This window comes from Chionomys nivalis, chromosome 10 (genome assembly GCF_950005125.1).
Source record: "Chionomys nivalis chromosome 10, mChiNiv1.1, whole genome shotgun sequence".
Lineage (NCBI taxonomy): Eukaryota > Metazoa > Chordata > Mammalia > Rodentia > Cricetidae > Chionomys > Chionomys nivalis.
Genome location: NC_080095.1, coordinates 83,424,300 through 83,441,891, shown reverse-complemented (window position 1 = coordinate 83,441,891; position 17,592 = coordinate 83,424,300). Strand labels below are relative to the sequence as shown.

Sequence of the window (17,592 nt, the reverse complement as noted above, 5' to 3'; positions counted from 1 at the left end):
CAAAGGCTTTTCGTGTAATCAGAATTAGGTCCTTATTGCTAAAAACTTTGTCTTGAATATGTCAAATCTTGGGGGCAAAACCTATGGATTTGTGAATGCTAGCCGTGTTCTACCTAAGACAATTTATTCTACTCATCTAGTACCAAAATGTTAGGCAAGTCTTTCACTTAATTGCAGTTTGTAAAACTCTGCTCCCACTCAATGTGACTTTCACCTTAACTCAAATGCCATCTTTTCAATGCCAATCCCACTAAAGCTACAAACTACCCAATTATGCTAACTGGTTTCCCCACAGGATTCTGACAAACATCTAATATGGTACATATTTTATACTTGTGATTGGCAGTCTCTAAAGACTGTGCATCCCAAGTGCTGAATACTGTCTAGTATTTCAATGAATGACTCTATCCCACAATAGCTCAGCATAAAATTAGTGAATATAGTTTATGAAATACATTTAGCGAGGATTAGGATGTTGACTAGGCCATAGAGCCTACTTAGTTGTTAGATCTGTAACTAAAATTAGATGCAGGTCCAAGTTAACGACTCATCAGGGGTGCGACAGTGGTTGCGGTGGGGGGTGGGGACAGCAGGATGACATGGGACCTTGACCTTCTCCAAAAGGTTCTGCCCATGTGTGAGAACTCAACCCGACATGTTGGTTACAATTCTGTCATTCTGATGACTGAAAACGAAGCGGATGAGAGTGAAGCTTGAGAATTAGTATGTACTTCAAGGTTCTCCAAAAAGTGCTCTCTTCACTGAGGGGAACCTGAAGGGTGTTAAAAGTCTAGTCAGTTTTTACTAGAAGTGCTTCAGAATAGTTACCTGCTGGCTTATCTAGCCCTCCTCTCTAGGCTTAGTACAGCCTGCATTGCTTTATTAGATTGTACAACTGCCCTAATAAGCACATTCTGCTTGGTGTCTAGGTTTATAACATTATAAACCAGTGAATAAAAATAAATCCACTTCAATCAGAATAGAGAATGTTTGAGTATGACTGTGTCAAACTTCCTTTAATATCAATCGGATAATTTGACGGCCAATTGTTTCTGTTTTAGGTATTTACAATTATTACATACTCTTGATATTATCTAAAACAGAAATGTAGGCCTATTTCTAAAGCTATGTGACTCTCTTTAAGCAGTTCTGTGTGCCTCACACAGCCGCTACTTAAGAATTATAAAAATGCTCCAATTTTTTCTATTTATATTTCCAACGTATCTGACTAGTATGCACACAATTTTAAACAAGTAGCTTTTACAGGGAAAATGAGAACAACTCTTTACAATCTTAGAAATGGATCTTTTCCCAAATACTAAAGTACTCACAAACTCTGAACAAATATCCCAAAGAAATAACACCAGCCAACTTTTTGGTTATAAGCATTTAAAACATGAATCTAATTTTACCGTGAAGCTGTGGAAAGCTCTGCAGTCTCCCAAACATGTCACCATTGGGTAAAAACTCATCTCAGCAAAACAGTATTTATGCTTCCATTTTATTGTTTTTAAGAATTGAACTGCCACCTCAGTAGTTTTAAGAGAAATTAATGAGACACACATACATTTAGACTTACGTCCACCACAGACAGCTTCAAAGGCTTCCCTGAAATGCACTGGGATTCACAACCTTTTCCTCAAGAACAGACACTTCACAGCAATCTTGTTATCTGTCTACCCACCCACCCTCATCAAACAACTGATAAATTCAAGCCTAACATTTTAAATTTTGTCTATTACAAGACATTCATCTGACCTGCCTCCCAGTATAATGTTTATTAACATAACTGAAAATTGTTGTTAAATGCCTACAAGAATTCTCATAATGCGGGATTTTTTTTTCATGATACTGATTTTTTGGTCCAAAATATAGGCAAAGTGATTTCTTACCACACCCAACCCTAGTAAATCTCAATTACAAGAGCTTCTCATAAACAGTTAAGAAGCTCTTACATGAATCTGGCTATTTTCTAGTTACATGAAACAGAGTTATTTGGATTTTAACAGTAATATGTAAAAAGCTCCTAAACAGGGGTATGAGAAGGAATCAAGTTTGCACCAATCCAAGTACCTACAGTAACATGATGGAACACTCACCACGTCACACTATTTCACGCTCATGCTTCTAACAACAAAAACTTCTCACTAGAAATAGTGCATGAGCAAACCTGACTCTCAAACTGCTACATGTGGGGATAAAAATTGCTTGTTCAAGAAAAACTGTACTAGTTTTCTGGTTTTTCTTGGCCAGCCAAGGATGAAATGACCATTCATATTTACTCCTGTGCTAAGCTCAGAAATGATTTTGTATCTGATCACCTAACACAAGAATGTTCCTGTACCTGACAGAAAAAAAATGGTGAACTACCAATCAGTATACCCTTTGTCAAAAACCAATGTCTACATTTTTATACTACAAACTACCTAATAAATGATATCTGCATACTACACACCATGTTTATATTATGCACCATTTTAAGGGGGAAGAAAAGCTTCACAAGGGTTTAGTCAATTCAAAGGATATATAATAATATCCTAAGAATGATGACTTATACGTAGGAAAGCTGTATAAACTGAGTGGTCATCTTCAATGGACTGTAACAAGTCCTGATAATGCAAACACTGACTCCAAAGGCACCTTTCATGGCACTGAACTTCACAATCTAAGTATTACTTTTTTTTCTGTCCAATTCAAAATTATCTGGTTGTCTTCACTACTGATTCCACACTAAAATGTTAGAATGCTTTATAACAAACAAACAACAACAAAAGAAATGATAGTTTTACAATTTCAAATTGGAGGAAAAACCACAGCAATGAAACCTGAGTGAACGCTAGTTTGTGGTTTTTCGAGAAACACCCTTTGCAAATACATTAGTCAAATTCCTCCACAGCACTCAAGCTGCAGTTTATAGTGCCATAAACAAGAACACACTAAAACACAGAATCAAAGTACTAGGAAGAAATGCAGACTTAAATAAAGCTTCATCAGCCCTAAAACGCAGGTTAAGACAGTGAACATAGAACACATTTCATCCAAAAACACCATTCCAACAATCCTATAAAGTGATATAACTTAAGCATCGATGAGAACAGCATCTCATCAGCAGCTTAGAGCCTGCAAAGCCAGACATTTTCCAAATGATCAGACGCCTTGGGACATGTCACACAACTACACTGTCATCGGAATTCTCATGTATCTTGGCGCTCCATAGGCAGTCCAAAGACAGAAAGAAATCCAAGTGCACTTCATAATTACTACCCCTTTAAGTTTCAATGCCTAAAATGTGAAGTAATTCCCTATCATATAACAGTCTGCCTGGTTATAATTTAGTAGATTTTTACTTTTAGAACTTTATTTTAACTTTGGAAAATTAGTGGTAGATTATATGGTTTAAGAAAAATTATATGGCTGTACTTAAATTCACATAAAACAGCATTTTTACAACCATCTTGAAATTTAATCCTTTATATAGGTTAACAAAATGCATCACAAGAAAAACTAAACACTGGGTTTAATAAAAGCAGTATTTTGAAAATGGAACAGTGAAAATTTTTCAATTTTTTTACAAATGGTCACTTCAGGGTCAATTTACCACACCAAAGTAACAGTTGCTAAGATACAGTTGTGCTCAACCAAGCCACTTCTCTGTACTACAGTATAATATTTGAAAGCAATCCTAAGGTCAAGATTTAAAACCATTTTAAGTGACAAGACTTTGTGTTTTATAGCCACCTCAAGAGGTATTTTTCCTTCCCCCAACAAAGCTTAATTATAAGATTGACTAATTTAATCTTTTTTCTTGTCATATCTTCAGTTCAAAACACTATTATCACTGGTAATATGGTCTGTATCTTGTTTGATCTGGATGATGTGGTCCAGGTAGTGGGGTTTGAGAAGGCGGGCCCTGCATTCGTGGAGGTGGTGGTGGACCTCTTGGTGCAGGCCATATACCAGGACTCATTCCTCCTGGTTGTGTAAATGGAGGGCTCAGAGTTCCTTGATCTTCAGTAAACTGGGGTAAAGAGTTAGGGTTGTAATGGTGAGGAGGGGGTGCAGTTACAGGTGGACCACCATGCTGAGGTGGGGGGGGTCCTGGAGGAGGATGATTCATATAAGGTGGCATCTGGGCAATAATATGTCCAGGGGGAGGGGTTATTGGTGGTGGAGCAGAGGTCATTGGTGGAGGTGGAGCTTGGCTATACACCAAGTGAGGAGTACCTGCAGCCTGGGGAGGATGTGGCATTGGATGGCTTATTGGTGGTGGAGGAGGTGGGGGTGGTGCATAATGTTGCTGTGGAGGCATAATATGATGAGGGTGCGATACCACTGGTTGGCCCTGATATTCAGGATGATGGTGAGCAGGCGCTGGGGCAGGAGGTGGTGGTTCTCTAGCACCTGAACTTGAGTCATCCTGAATAGGGACAGTTATTAAATTGCTGTGTTTTCTTGTTGAAATACGAAAGGTTTCCTGACTGACCGAACGAGGTGGAGGTGGAGCCATGGACAATTCCGCCGGAGGAGCACGGATATCCTCGTGTGGCTGACTGTAGTGCTCATGTGGCACATGCTGCAGAGGAGGTGGCGGCATCATGATGTGCTGCTTAGGAGGAATATGGCTCATATGGTGCTTGTCCGGCGGCATTATGAAACGATCGGGGATCTCGGCTGGAGGAGGGGCAATAGGAGGATGAACATTCTCAAGTGAAGCACGGGTAACAGGCTTCCCAGCTCTCATATGGCGATGGTTGATATGAGCTTGTAAGTCTCTCTGAGACAGATACGTTCTCTTGCAACCTTGAACAATGCTACACATGAAGAGAGAGCCTCGTGTACACTGCTCAATCCGCTGCACAGGATCACTACAGCTGGACAGGAAGGGGAAGAGTTGATTAAAAACTGAACATAGATAAGCACATTTATTTTACACTTTCTGGTTACTTTAAAAATGCTACTACGTATCTGCAAAATTAAAAAAAAAATTAATTACTGTTAGTGAACCTTTAATGTTGCCTACTTGTCTCACATACTAATCATTAGCATCTCTACCAACCTGAGAATATTTTTACCTCTGAACTCTGAATTGTACCTTCTATTTCTCGGTGGGGTGGTAGCGCGCACGCCTTTAATCCTATTACTTGAGAGGCAGAGACGGGCGGATCTCTGCTAGTTCAAGGCCAGTCTGGTCTACAGAGCAAGTTCCAGACAGCTAGGGCCATTACACAGAGAAATCCTGTCTCAATAAACCAAAAAAGAGAGACTTTTTATTTCTCAAAACTTAGAGCGCATTAATTTTCTATAACTACATGATCTGTATCCAAGAATGGTAAGGGAGGAGTCATTCACAAGCATGGAATTCAGAGTTCTGTTGTCTCCTGCCCACCCTCACTGTGGGGCAAGTGCTTTTGATGCTAGTGTGCTTCTCATCTGTGGCCAGTTTGTACATCCTTGCTTTTCCACCATCTAATTCACAGTATACTCAGAAACATCTCCATGTTAAAAAGGTTGAAATCTTATCTATTGGATGATGCTTAAAAGCAGTAGTATGTACTACTTTTACTAATTCTGGTTGCTAACTTTACTTCCTGAATTGGATCTGAACAGGTTTCTCTCTAGACAGCTAAGGACTATATAAGTGAGGTACAAACTGGAAAACATCTAGTTATCTAAAAACTAAATTTTGCTTTTAAATATTTAATATTAATTAGAACATCTATGAAAAGAAAAAATCTTTTATGTTCACTACATGTAATATTTCATCGCATTTTAGTGCTTTATCTTATTTTTTTAAGACTTTTATTATGTCTGTCTGCATGTATGCCTGTAGGCCAGAAGAGGGCACCAGATCTCATCACAGATGGTTGAGCGCCACCATGTGAACTCTGAGCAATCTCTACAGCCTAGTCCTTCATCTTAATGAAACAAGAACACCTGCTATGCAATAGTGAATGTACACTGCGTTGGGAAATAGGAATTAGAAAAAACACCCAACAAAGGCTATAATACATAATTCCAATTTCATATTCTTCTGAATTATAATTCTATAGAACTATTCTTTTAATGTAGTATATATTTTATAATCTGTAACTTGAAAACCCCGTTGAAACATGCCAAGAAAATCAGCTGTCATTGGGTCATAACAAATCACCTCTTCCTTATGATGTCAATTTCCTACACCATAAAGGGGAAATCTTTACTTATAGTTGTTCGTACCTTTGTTAGCAACCAATACTACTGCCTGGAATACATTCAAGTACAGGTTTAGAGAGAAGTTGGGAAGCTACGAGCTAAACCAAGGAAGTTTCAATCTGTTTTTCTCAAGGCTTCCTTATCAGGGGGTTCTATATTAATATAAATTCCATACAGCCATCCCAAAATAAACTTGATGTATCACAGTGTCTACCACTCAAGACATACCTGTTTTATATGTAGTAAGAATGTATACAGGCACAGTGTTTAATATATGCCAGATTCTACTGTTCCACCTACCTATCTATTCACTCATCCTCATTTAATCTTAAAAATAACCCACTCAGGGAGCTTACAGACATAAAAACTCAGCTTATATCACATAGATAATAAATAGCCAAACAGGGACTTGAACTCAAGAATTCTAATCCTGGGGTTAGTGAGACAGCTCAGCAGGTAAGTGCTTGTTATGCAAGCCTGCTAATCCAAGTTCTGTCCCCAGGACATCCATAACGTTGGAGAAGAGAGCTGACTCCACAAGGTTGCCTTCTGACCCTTACACCCATTATTCACATACAGCTAGTATTTTAAAAAAATATTCATTCTAATTTTGGAAAGAGAGTGTTCTCAATCACCAACCATACTATATTTGCTTCTGTGCCCCATTCAGACAAACAAAAACAATGGTTCTAGTTTCCAACACCGTTCCTATGGTGCCGAAGAGATTCCATCGTTTTACCTACTCTGAATAACTCAGTGGTTCGCTCCATCTTGCAGAGAAGGCTAACACCAACTCAGCCAGCACATTTGTATCCTTGTCTATTTAAACCGTCACTACCATTAGATAAATATAAAGATGACCATATCTTACCCTGGACACATTTTATCTCCCTTTTTTTCATGTAAAATAGCACAGTCATAGCAAAAGACATGCTTGCATGGAATCTGTAGACAAAAATACCATAGTTAGGCATCCTAGACCAATTTAAAATATTTCAATAATAGTACAAAGATCTACAGACAGAAGGCACACAGGAACTATTTAAATGAGTACTTTTGACTGTATACCAATAGCAGCTAACAATTATTTTTTTACTTGTTTTTTTTTTTTTTGCAAGGCAGGATTTTTCTATATGTAGCCCTAGCTGTCCTCAAACTCACAGGCCTGCCTGCCTCTGCCTCCTGGGTGCTGGAATTAATGGTATGCACCACTGTCCGGCTTAATCACAAGTTTTTGAAAATTTATATATAAATATATAAAATATATAGTTATTCTTTATTGTTCTGGAATACTTTCAGGAAAAACACAGTAAGATAAAACACATTTAGTGTTCTTCAGGAGCTCCTAACGTGCAGGGTCTCTATTCAGTATTGATGGATTCACCTACCTGGAAATAGAAGCTACTATTCTAAATACATAAATTTATGTATATTTGCTAATGCTCAACCTGTACCTCAGGTTGGCTTTAAGCTGTGAGGCACCTAGGGCAGGCCTTGATCTTATGATCCTTCTGCCTCAGCCTTCAGAGTGTTAGGATTATGGGATTATCCTACCTTGCCTGGCACCTGCTTCTATTTTCAGATAGGTATGTGAATCCATCAATACTGAATAGAGACCCTGCAAGTTAAAAGCTCCCGAAGAACACTAAATGTGTTTTATCTTACTGTGTTTCTCCTGAAACTATTCCAAAATAGTAAATAACTATATTAAATTCATAGTATTATAAAACTTCTCTTAGCCTTTTTGCTATATATTATGCTTCAAAATTATTTATAAAAAATAGTAAGCTGTATTTCTGAATCCTACCTCTACACAAATGCATTCTGTATTTGTACTTACCATTCTCCCATAGACTTTAATAGGCAATCCACATTTGTCACAGAAATGAACTGGTGTATCGTCCTTTTCACCTAAGATGTTTATCTGTTGAAATGATAATTAAAATTTCCTCTTTAAGCAATTCTGAAAATTGTACTTATCAATTCACAGAAAAATGGTTAGGATTTTGTAACAGTTGTTACTACAAACAGAAATAAAAGCTGCTTAGTGTAAGCCCGTTTGCTTGTTCTCCTTAAATAGTGACTCTTGATTTTACTTGGTTTACTGAAAATTACCTCAAATTATTTTTGGAGATATAGAACGAAGCAAGTGGACTTACGTGTGCTAAAAGTTACAGACATACTAAAAATTCATATTGATACTTAATGCTTAATTTTTCATTTTTAGTCATACCTTAAAATCCCAAAAAAGGTGTCCTGGAAATCTTCGTTGACTTCCAAAGAGTTCGCCCCCTTTACAGTCATACCGTTGCTCTTCATTATAATCAAATCCTTCTAAGAGAAAAAAAAGTTACATTTTCCAACTTCAAATTTCACTTTTAAAGTGTATTTACATGGCAAAATAGATCTATTTGCTGAAAAATGTTACTGTTGACTTTCAGAGATCTAAGTACATGATTATCAAAACTAGTTTAAAATGCCAGCTGATCTTGGTGATCATCTAGTCCATTTCTACTACTTAACAAAGGACAATATGCAGTGGATATACAAATCACCATTATAATTATAGGTTGAGTGACAGGGCCAGGACCAGACCTACAAGAGTCTCTTAGTCAATCCCTACTACAAAACCTCACCAATTCCCACCATCATGCTTACTATACAAATTTTAAACATACTATCGTTTATTCTCAACCACCTACAAAAGTGGCATCCGGTTACAAGTGACTGATTTGATTGCCACAGTATATAATGAAGTCTATCTACAGCCTTTTCATGATTTCCCCCTCAAAGTGAGAACGGTTTCAGATACAGCAAATGAATACATTTGATCCTTTTAGCTAAAGTCTCTCCCTAGTCAACAAGCCAAAATACAGGAGGCAAAATACTTACCAGTATCCACTCATTTAGAGCATATATAATTCTCATGTAACAGAACACTATGAAGACCAAATGGGCTGAGTATCTCTAGTCTAATCAAAAAGTTGATAGTAAGCCTCTCATCTCAAGCAGAACACAAAACTTCTGATGGGAAGTGCAGATAGACTCCAATTACCTAAGTAAAGCTAAGAATACTACTGGACGGTGGTAACACACACTTTAATCCCAGCATTTATGAGGCAGAGGCAGGTGCATCTCTGAGTTCGAAGCCAGCCTGGTCTACAGAGCAAGTTCCAGGCTAGCCATGGCTACACAGAGAAATCCTGTTTCATAAAACCAAACAAACAAACAAAAGATAAAAATATCTCTCTATGGTGACAAGGTTCTCTTGACTCCTTTTGGCCCAGAACTGGTAAACAGAGTGGTCAAAGCATACACATTTTGTGCACAGCTATTAATGGGTATACACAGATACACACAGAAAGTCAAGCCAGTTTTTAAGGCCGATAGCACCCCCCCCCCCACCTCCCCGCAACAGGATTTCCTTGTGTAGCCTTGGCTATCCTGGAACTCACTCTGTAGACCAGACTGGTCTCGAATTCAGAGATCCACCTGCCTCTGCCTCCCAAGGGCTTGTATTAAAGGTGTGCGCCACAACCACCATCACCCCAAACTGCACACTTTTTTGTTTTGTTTTGTTTTTCAAGACAAGGTTTCTCTGTAGCTTTGGAGCCTGTACTGGAACTAGCTCTTGTAGACCAGGCTGGCCTCGAACTCACAAGAGATTGGCTTGCCTCTGCCTCCCCAGCGCTAGGATTAAAGGCGTGCACCACCACCTTCTGGCTTGAACTACACTTTTTAATTAATCCCAACAAACTACATAGTTCAAAGTGAAAGTGATAATTGAGTGCCCCTAAACTCTTTTTTTTTTTTTTTGCCCCTAAACTCTTATACGACCTATTTAAACTTCATAAAAACTGGAATCGTTAAAAGTCAAGCTAAGGAAAATCAACATGTCAAACCCAAAAAATTACTGAGGTCTAGGGAAAACGTGGCATACATGACCACTTTTTGGAGAGGCACAAACTGTTTTCTTCGGCTTTCAATCTATTCAATTCTGCCATGATAGTGGAAAAGCAGCCACGAGTAATACTCACCTGAACAGTAACTTTTTTGTTTTTTTAAAGGAACCAAATTTGACCTGTACGCCAGTTTGCTGACTTCTAATAAATGGGAAGACAGGAAAGTGAAATAGCAAACTCTAGTTAACTTACTACCTAGAAGGTTCAAGTTCTTTACAGTAATATTTTATACATAAAATTTAAAAGATAATGAACTACACAGACATTTAACACTGACACTTTTACAAAGAACTCAGAAGAGAAAGGCACCAGTCACAATAGATGGCAGAATTCAGACAGGCAGCGGCTAGTACTGTGAAAAGGCATCCATACACTTAAGTTTCTGTCACAGCACTCAGAAGGCTTAGGCAGCAAGACTGCTCAAATTCAAGGATGAAGACCTTGCCTCAAAAAAATGTTTAATAAGAAATAGTGATATGTGTGTGTGTAAACCAACAAACTCCAAACTCCTTCTGAAGATTAATTTAGCAGGATCTGATGAATTCCAAAATGTACAAATCAAGTAAATTTTTTATTTGTTGTATACATGATATGGGGGATGGGCTTGCACATGTGACACAGTGTGCCAGTGGAAGTCAGAAAACAACTTCTGGATGTCAGTTCTCACCTTCCTTTTTTATGTTAGTTCTAGGGATGGACATTCACCAGGCTTATTTGGCAATTGCCCTCATCCACTAATCTTGCCATTCCCCAAGTAAAGTTTTTAATGTTTGTACTACAACAGTTACAGTAAAACAAATTACTAGAAAAAAGAGTGAAACCACCTGAGACTAATTAATATGCTTGAGACAGTGGTATCAAACTACAGTCCTTTGGCCTCAGCTGGCATGAGCCACACCTGGCAACCCCCCACCCCACCCCCACCTTTTATTTTTGTTTTTTTCTAGACAAAATTTCTATGTAGCCCTCACTATCCTGGAACTCACTGTATAGTCCAGGCTGACCTCAAACTCAAGAGACCCGCCTGCCTCTGCCTCCCAATTGCTAGGATTAAAGGTGTGCGCTATCATCACCCAGCTTACTTAAAAGGTTAGAAAATAAAGTGTAAGGTTAAAATTTAGAATAGGTTTAGTAAAATAAAACCAAGAGGATTAACTGGTACACTCAGATAAAATACAACTGTTAAACGTCTTAAACAAGTTACCTTCATCACCTGGTGGGGCCTTTGCAGGCATCCTGCTAATAGTCCTTTGAGTTCGAGCTGCAGGTTTCACTTTGTTGGCTTGTTTGGAGATGAGTTTTATAGGAATTCTTCTGCGAACATCAAGACCACCCAAGGATCCAGAACTATTAGTGCCTTGTAACTCATTGTCTATATGAATGGAAGAGAGGAAATTGTAATTTCTTTTACTTTTCCTTTTAAAAATTGTTCTACAAGTATAAAGATAAAATCGGTATCAAACAATAAAGTGAAGATCTTGGTTCAGCTTTTAAATACCAGACTGACTTAAGTGTAACTACTAATATTCTTCATCTGGGATAAGCCTTTAAAGTAATGCTTTTGGGTACCCTTTTCTTGAGAAACAGAACCCTTTCAGAAATTGATAAAAGTTACAGCTTCTTTATCTCTTTCTACAACTTTGAACAATAAAAACTCCCATATAATTCCATAGCAGTTTACAGAAACATAAACCTTTTAAAAATGTAAGGAGGAGCTGGAGAAATGGTGCAGCAATTAAGAGCACTAGGTGCTCTTCCAGAGTACCCAGGTTCAATTCCTAGCATCCACATAGTAGCTCATAACTGCCTGTAACTCCAGTTTTAGGGGATCTGACACCCTCGTACCAATGTACGTAAAATAAGATTAAATAAATTATTAAAAATAAAATAAAAATGCAAAGAAAGAAACCTCACAAATTGTAATAGATTTTTAAATATAAAGTAGAAAAAACCAAAATTGTCTCTACATATGTGTCTAATTATTAAATATGCAAAGTAGCCACTCAGGAAAACTAGTAAATTTACAGAAAGACAAACAATAAAATTGGAAATCCAACACTCAATCGATATCTGGTATGTATTAAGTTTTAATTTTGTGTAAGAGTGTGCGCGCGCCAGTGCAGTGGAGCCACAGTGAACATGTGCAGGTCAGAAGGCAACTGTGAAAGTGAGTTCTTCCCTCCTGCCGAACTCCAGTCCCATCTGTTAGCAGGTCTTTCTTTACCTGCTAAGCCTGCTTGTTGGCCTATGTGTTGGCTTTAAAGAGGTAATTATTCCTTTAAGCGTAACATTTTTTTCTAAAAAGTATTTAAGGCATTTACAAAAATTATACCAAATAAAAACCACATTATTTGTATTATAACATTTCTAGAGACCTGGGTAACAGATATCCTTAGTTAAAAAGTCAACAATACAATAAAAAACTGTGATTTAGACTTAGGTCTCAACAACTGACACTTTCTAGTCTTTAAAAACTTATCTATGGAATAAAAAAGAATTCTTGTCCATGAATAGGTACATTATTTCACAGAACTGACTCATAAAGCCTTACTTTTTTAAGTATGTAAAGATATATATGTAACATAAAATATCAATTTTACCCTAAGACAAAAAGGGAAATGCTTAAAAATAGGAAATGCAACTATAACTTTAAAATTGTAATGTTTCAAACACAAATTAATGGACAGAGTTCCTGCAAGAATTACAACCATGACTTATAGCCAAATGTATTTCAAAATGGGTCTCAATGATAAAACATCTGTCTACTTCTACCCTCTCAACAGCAAACTTCTCTTAGGATATTTTCAAGGAGGGGATAACATGATTAGCTAAAATCTTGAATAAAATAAACCCAATTTGATTCACCCTCAACATTGCACTAAAAGTCTGCTCATGTAGTTCATCAGTCTTCACTGCATTTGCTCATCCACACAGAAGTATCTACCAGCTATAGAGATATGACAGATGACCTTTTCCCGTGATAAAAACCAACCTGTTGCCCTTCATATATCAAAAGGATTCTTAGTGGTGTTACCTTCATGAATGCAAATAGCACACTTTATCTGCAACTTCCAAGCACCTCACACAAGCTCTCCATCTTCTGAACAGTCAGCCTAACCCTTTCTTCTTTTATAAAATCCTTATTTATGCCGGGCGGTGGTGGCGCACGCCTTTAATCCCAGCACTCGGGAGGCAGAGGCAGGCGGATCTCTGTGAGTTCGAGGCCAGCCTGGTCTACAAGAGCTAGTTCCAGGACAGGCCCCAAAAGCTACGGAGAAACCCTGTCTCGAAAAATCCAAAAAAATAAAAATAAAAATCCTTATTTACTTTATTTCATGTGCATTTTATTTGTGTTTGCCTGCACGTATGTCTGTGTGAAGGTCAGATCCTCCTGAAATTAGAAGAGCGGCCATCTGGGTGCTGGGAACTGAACCCGGGTCCTCTGGAAGAGCAGCCAGTGCTCTTAAACACAGAGCCATCTCTCCAGCCCAGAGCCTGCTGCTTCTCTTTTTCTGAAACAGGGTTTCTCTATGTAGCCCGGGAAGTCCTGGAACTCGCTTCATACACCCTGCTGTTTGTTGAAGCTAAGAGTTGCTTCAGAGATTTCAAGTGACAACATTCTGGGGTTTGTACGGGACCTTTTTAAAATTAAGAAAGAAAATGTAGCATGCACACACACACACACACACACACAGTAGCAAAACAACAAAACACGATAATAAAGAAATACCTGGTTATTACATAAGGAATAAAAATAATTGGCCATTTAATGTGAATCTACCTTTAAATGCAGTAACATTTTATTATACAGCTTTAAAAACACTCGTTGCTCTTCCAAAGCATCTGGGTTTGACTGTCAGCACCCAGCATGGCTGCTTACAACTCTAAGTGTCTGTAACTCTAATTCCAGGGGATCTGACCCTCACACAGACACATGTGCAAGCAAAACCAGTGACCATAAGAAAAAAGAAAGGGGAAAAAAAAGAAAAGGTTTAAAAAAAAAAAAAAAAAAGAGTCAAGGTATTGGCAGAACCTGTCTGAGATATTGAAGATCCTGGGTCCAGGCCCCTAGCATCCACTTCCCAAAAAAGAATGAAACAATATTTTACAAAATTTGCATTACATTTACCTAAGTGCCAACTAACACTTATAATGACCAAAGAATGCAGGGAGGGTCTTATCGGTCTGTGACCTGGGAGCGTGGGGAAAGGGCTGCCCTTGGAGAAGCTTCAGGAGCATCACATCACCACCTGTCTCTGCTTCCCTCCACCCCAGAGGGCCTTGGGCTTGCCCTCCTCGCTCTGTGCTCTCTGGAGCTCTCAGCCCACTGCTGACACTTCTACAATACAGAGAAACAATAAATAAAGCAATATTAACTTGCTGAGAGACAGACATCTGTAATTTTTTTTTTCCGGCAAAAGTTCATTTCAATACTTCCATTTACAAGACCTCTTGATCCTTTGACATTAAAATCATTATTCTGAAAAGCCTATTCGGTCAAGAAATCATCAGTTAACTAGCTAACAGGAATTTGATTTGCCAAAGACACTGTGATTCAAATAGTTTTCAAATTTGTATTTAAGGTCTTGTGAAAGTCTGAGTCGCCTGTTTAGTTTGATTATTTTTCCCTCAAAATGTACAGCTATTAACAATGAAGCATTAAGGTGACTGCCTCATAAGTAATTTAAAACCTAGAAACACTATTGTTGAGAAGAGTGGCTGTCCGGAAACTCAATTTTTTAAATTCTAGCTAGCTCATTAGACCTTTCATGTTAGAATGATTTTTATCTACCAAGGCAACCTTTTATTAGTAACTTAGAAACTGGGATATTTTACACATGCAGGACCAAGATGCTCTAGTGAGGAACTCAGTTTTTCTCATTTCTCTCACATACACCCACAAACCAATCCATTAGCAGCTGTTTTATTCTCCACCAAAATATTTATTGCAATTGCCCGTTGTCTGTGCCCTGTCCCAACTTTTCCCCCCACAGCGTTGCTGGGGACTGAACTCAGACCCTGTGCTAGCTAGGTAAGGCTCTATCATTGTGCTACACTTTCACTAAACTGAGCCTTTCTCTGGGCCACCTAAATGATTTACTCCTGTTCTTCCTCTCCAACACCATTCTCCATAGAAGAGTTGGGGTTATTTTTAAAATATTATACGCCTAATTTTATTCAGTTGTTTTATAGCCACTTAAAATTAACCATTTACCACGATTCTCAAATTCTTGAACAAGGTAACATGATTTCCTTCGCTTCTCAACTTAGGGCTCTTGCTCCTGCTAACTAAACCACAGACATCGGTCTTCTCTACATCTTCTTACCATTCCAAAAACACTTTTGCCTGGCACTCACTGAAATTTTTACTCCAGAAGCACCTGTTTTCTTAAAGTCCTCACCACAATCTACAAGCGGTTTTTTAAAAAGAAAAAAACTGCCTGCCCCTTTTGATAGAATGTAAACTCGAAGACAAGAACACAGTCCTATTGCTTATCAACCCACCATTCTATCTCCAAGTCTACAAGTATCTGCATGCAATTATGTAATTAAGCAGTAATTTGAAGACTGAGGGCATCTCCGTCAATTCTTAAAGAGCCTTTTCCTCTTGCTTGTCTGTATGTCTGAAGCGCTCAAAGCTAAGTGCACTCTTTCAATAACTAAGAACAAGAAAACGAAGCCAGCCGAAACAAAGTCTGAAACCACTATTACTTGGAATATGAGACGGAAATGTCTTGATCTTAAAATTTTTGTATTATGTTCCCAAAAGAAGCGAAAAGGACCACGGTCGAAGGGCGGGGCATACTTTGGGTTTAGAAAAGATGCTCCGCTTATAACTTCGAAAACCGTATCCGACTTTTCTTCTCTAACCTCTAGTCTGTGAAAACCCAAAGAGACAATAACCACGGGGTATGACCACTGCAGCAGATACCCGAAGCTGGGAGGCAGCAGGAAGTCTACAACCCACTCTCGCCTAGCGCTGGACGTTTCTCCAGTTCCGAAAGTGGAATCCACCCGCCTATTTCTCCAGCACAAAGTGCAGAGCAACCGGAATAAAGAGAGGGGTGGGACAAAAAAAGGACCGGCACCCTCCCGTTCCCAACAAGCCTGCGCGGTGCAGTGTCCGGAAGGCGAGCTCAGCAGCACCGCAGAGGCAGTGCTGCCGGTCTCGAGGATGGAGGTACCGCTCCGAAGAGTAGGCCGAGGAGCAGCGGGCCAGCCCGGGACCGGGTCTGTGAGCTGGCTTCCTCTCCGTCACGTCCCGGCGCAGTGAGGCGAGAGTACCCCTTAAACCCCGTCCCACACAAGCCAAGGGGGCACGAAACCAGGACCCCCGCTGCCTCCGCCTCCTTACCAGTGTGATCCATGATTCGGCTCGCAGGGCACAGTGGGAACGGAAGTGAGTCGCTCCGGAGTCGCAGCAAGCGCGTGCGCTCTACCTTCCGGAGCCCTGAGGCGGAAGTGCGCTCGGGTAGCTGGCATAGGCTTCCCTCCCTCTCCTCCGCCACCCGACTCCGGTGAGGGATTCAGGCTTAGCCAGAACTGAGGCAGAAAGAGTGGGAACACGAGGGCTTCTGTGTCGAGACTGCTAATGCTCCCTGAAGGAGGCAGCATTCAGCTGTATGAAGTACAGCTATTGCAGTTGGGAAGCAATAAGTACCACAGGGAAGCGCGGCGGGCTGCCCGCCCGCCCCTTAGGCGCGAGGCCTTCTGGGATTTGTAGTCCGCCCATGCCGGCCGGCCGAGAGCGCAGGCTCAAGCCGTTGGGCTGGTCCCACCCCAGCAGGCGGAGTAACGGTTTGGAATGCCCCCCGGATCCGCCGCCGGGCAGGAGAAAGTGTAAATAGGCGCGCGCTCTGTAGGCGCCCGAGGGAAACTGAGAGCAGCGGCCCTCGGCCGGGGAGGAAGGCTAGGTCCTCATTGTCTAATCATGCTTTGTCCTGACGAGCCTCGGCACGCGCGTTTTTCCCTCGCTCCTGCCAAAGTTTCTCAGGTGAAACGCGTGTGTAGTGATGACTACCACTCGCTTTCGAGAACAACGGCAGGCACGGCGAACCCCCGCTAAAACTGGAGGGAGTATCAGGAGGTCTCGGTCCGACGGGGATGGGGTGAAGGAAGGAAGATGGGGACCGAAGGATCAGGGTGGGGGAAGGGGCTCGTTAAGGTTTGGCGGGAAGGGAAAAGTGAGAGAGAGCAGGCCGCGACCGAGGAAGAGAGAGTTACCACAACAGGCGGTACCTAGTTCCAGTTCTTGGTCCCTTGGGTCTGTGGTTGCTGTTTTCATCTTGCTCAGCCAAAATAAAAGAAAGTGTCAGCGGCGATTGCGGAGGACCTTCAGAGCCTTCCCACCCCGCAGACTAGGTTCGTGTAGGTCTTCTACCTTCTCCAGCCCTTTACACTTGAAGCTCTCAGATGAGTAGAAAGGAGCACAATTAGT

At 40.1% G+C, this 17,592-nt stretch overlaps 1 protein-coding gene across 4 annotated transcripts; it reads right to left on the bottom strand.

The window, feature by feature from the left end:
• Positions 1-939: 939 nt before the first annotated feature.
• On the bottom strand, positions 940-16,639 carry Cbll1 (Cbl proto-oncogene like 1). Of its 4 annotated transcripts, XM_057783029.1 has the most exons (7): positions 16,510-16,639; positions 11,359-11,526; positions 10,230-10,295; positions 8,426-8,526; positions 8,033-8,116; positions 7,064-7,137; positions 940-4,871 (listed from the first exon to the last, which is right to left on the bottom strand). In XM_057783029.1, the coding sequence occupies exons 1-7, from the start codon at positions 16,520-16,522 to the stop codon at positions 3,836-3,838; spliced, it is 1,542 nt and encodes a 513-aa protein (XP_057639012.1). In that variant the 5' UTR covers positions 16,523-16,639; the 3' UTR covers positions 940-3,835. The 4 variants fall into 4 exon arrangements, with proteins under 4 accessions (XP_057639012.1, XP_057639013.1, XP_057639015.1 ...); XM_057783030.1 differs by lacking the exon at positions 10,230-10,295; XM_057783032.1 differs by lacking the exon at positions 10,230-10,295 and having other exon boundaries at positions 8,426-8,523.
• Positions 16,640-17,592: the final 953 nt, after the last annotated feature.

Bases quoted from the DNA above. Each gene is read 5' to 3' on its own strand.
- Cbll1 (XM_057783029.1), bottom strand. The intron at 10,296-11,358 runs GTAACTTGTTTA...CCCATTTATTAG, and splicing joins GGCCCCACCAGGTGATGAAG to AAGTCAGCAAACTGGCGTAC. The intron at 4,872-7,063 runs GTAAGATATGGT...CTTCCTGTCCAG, and splicing joins GGAGATAAAATGTGTCCAGG to CTGTAGTGATCCTGTGCAGC.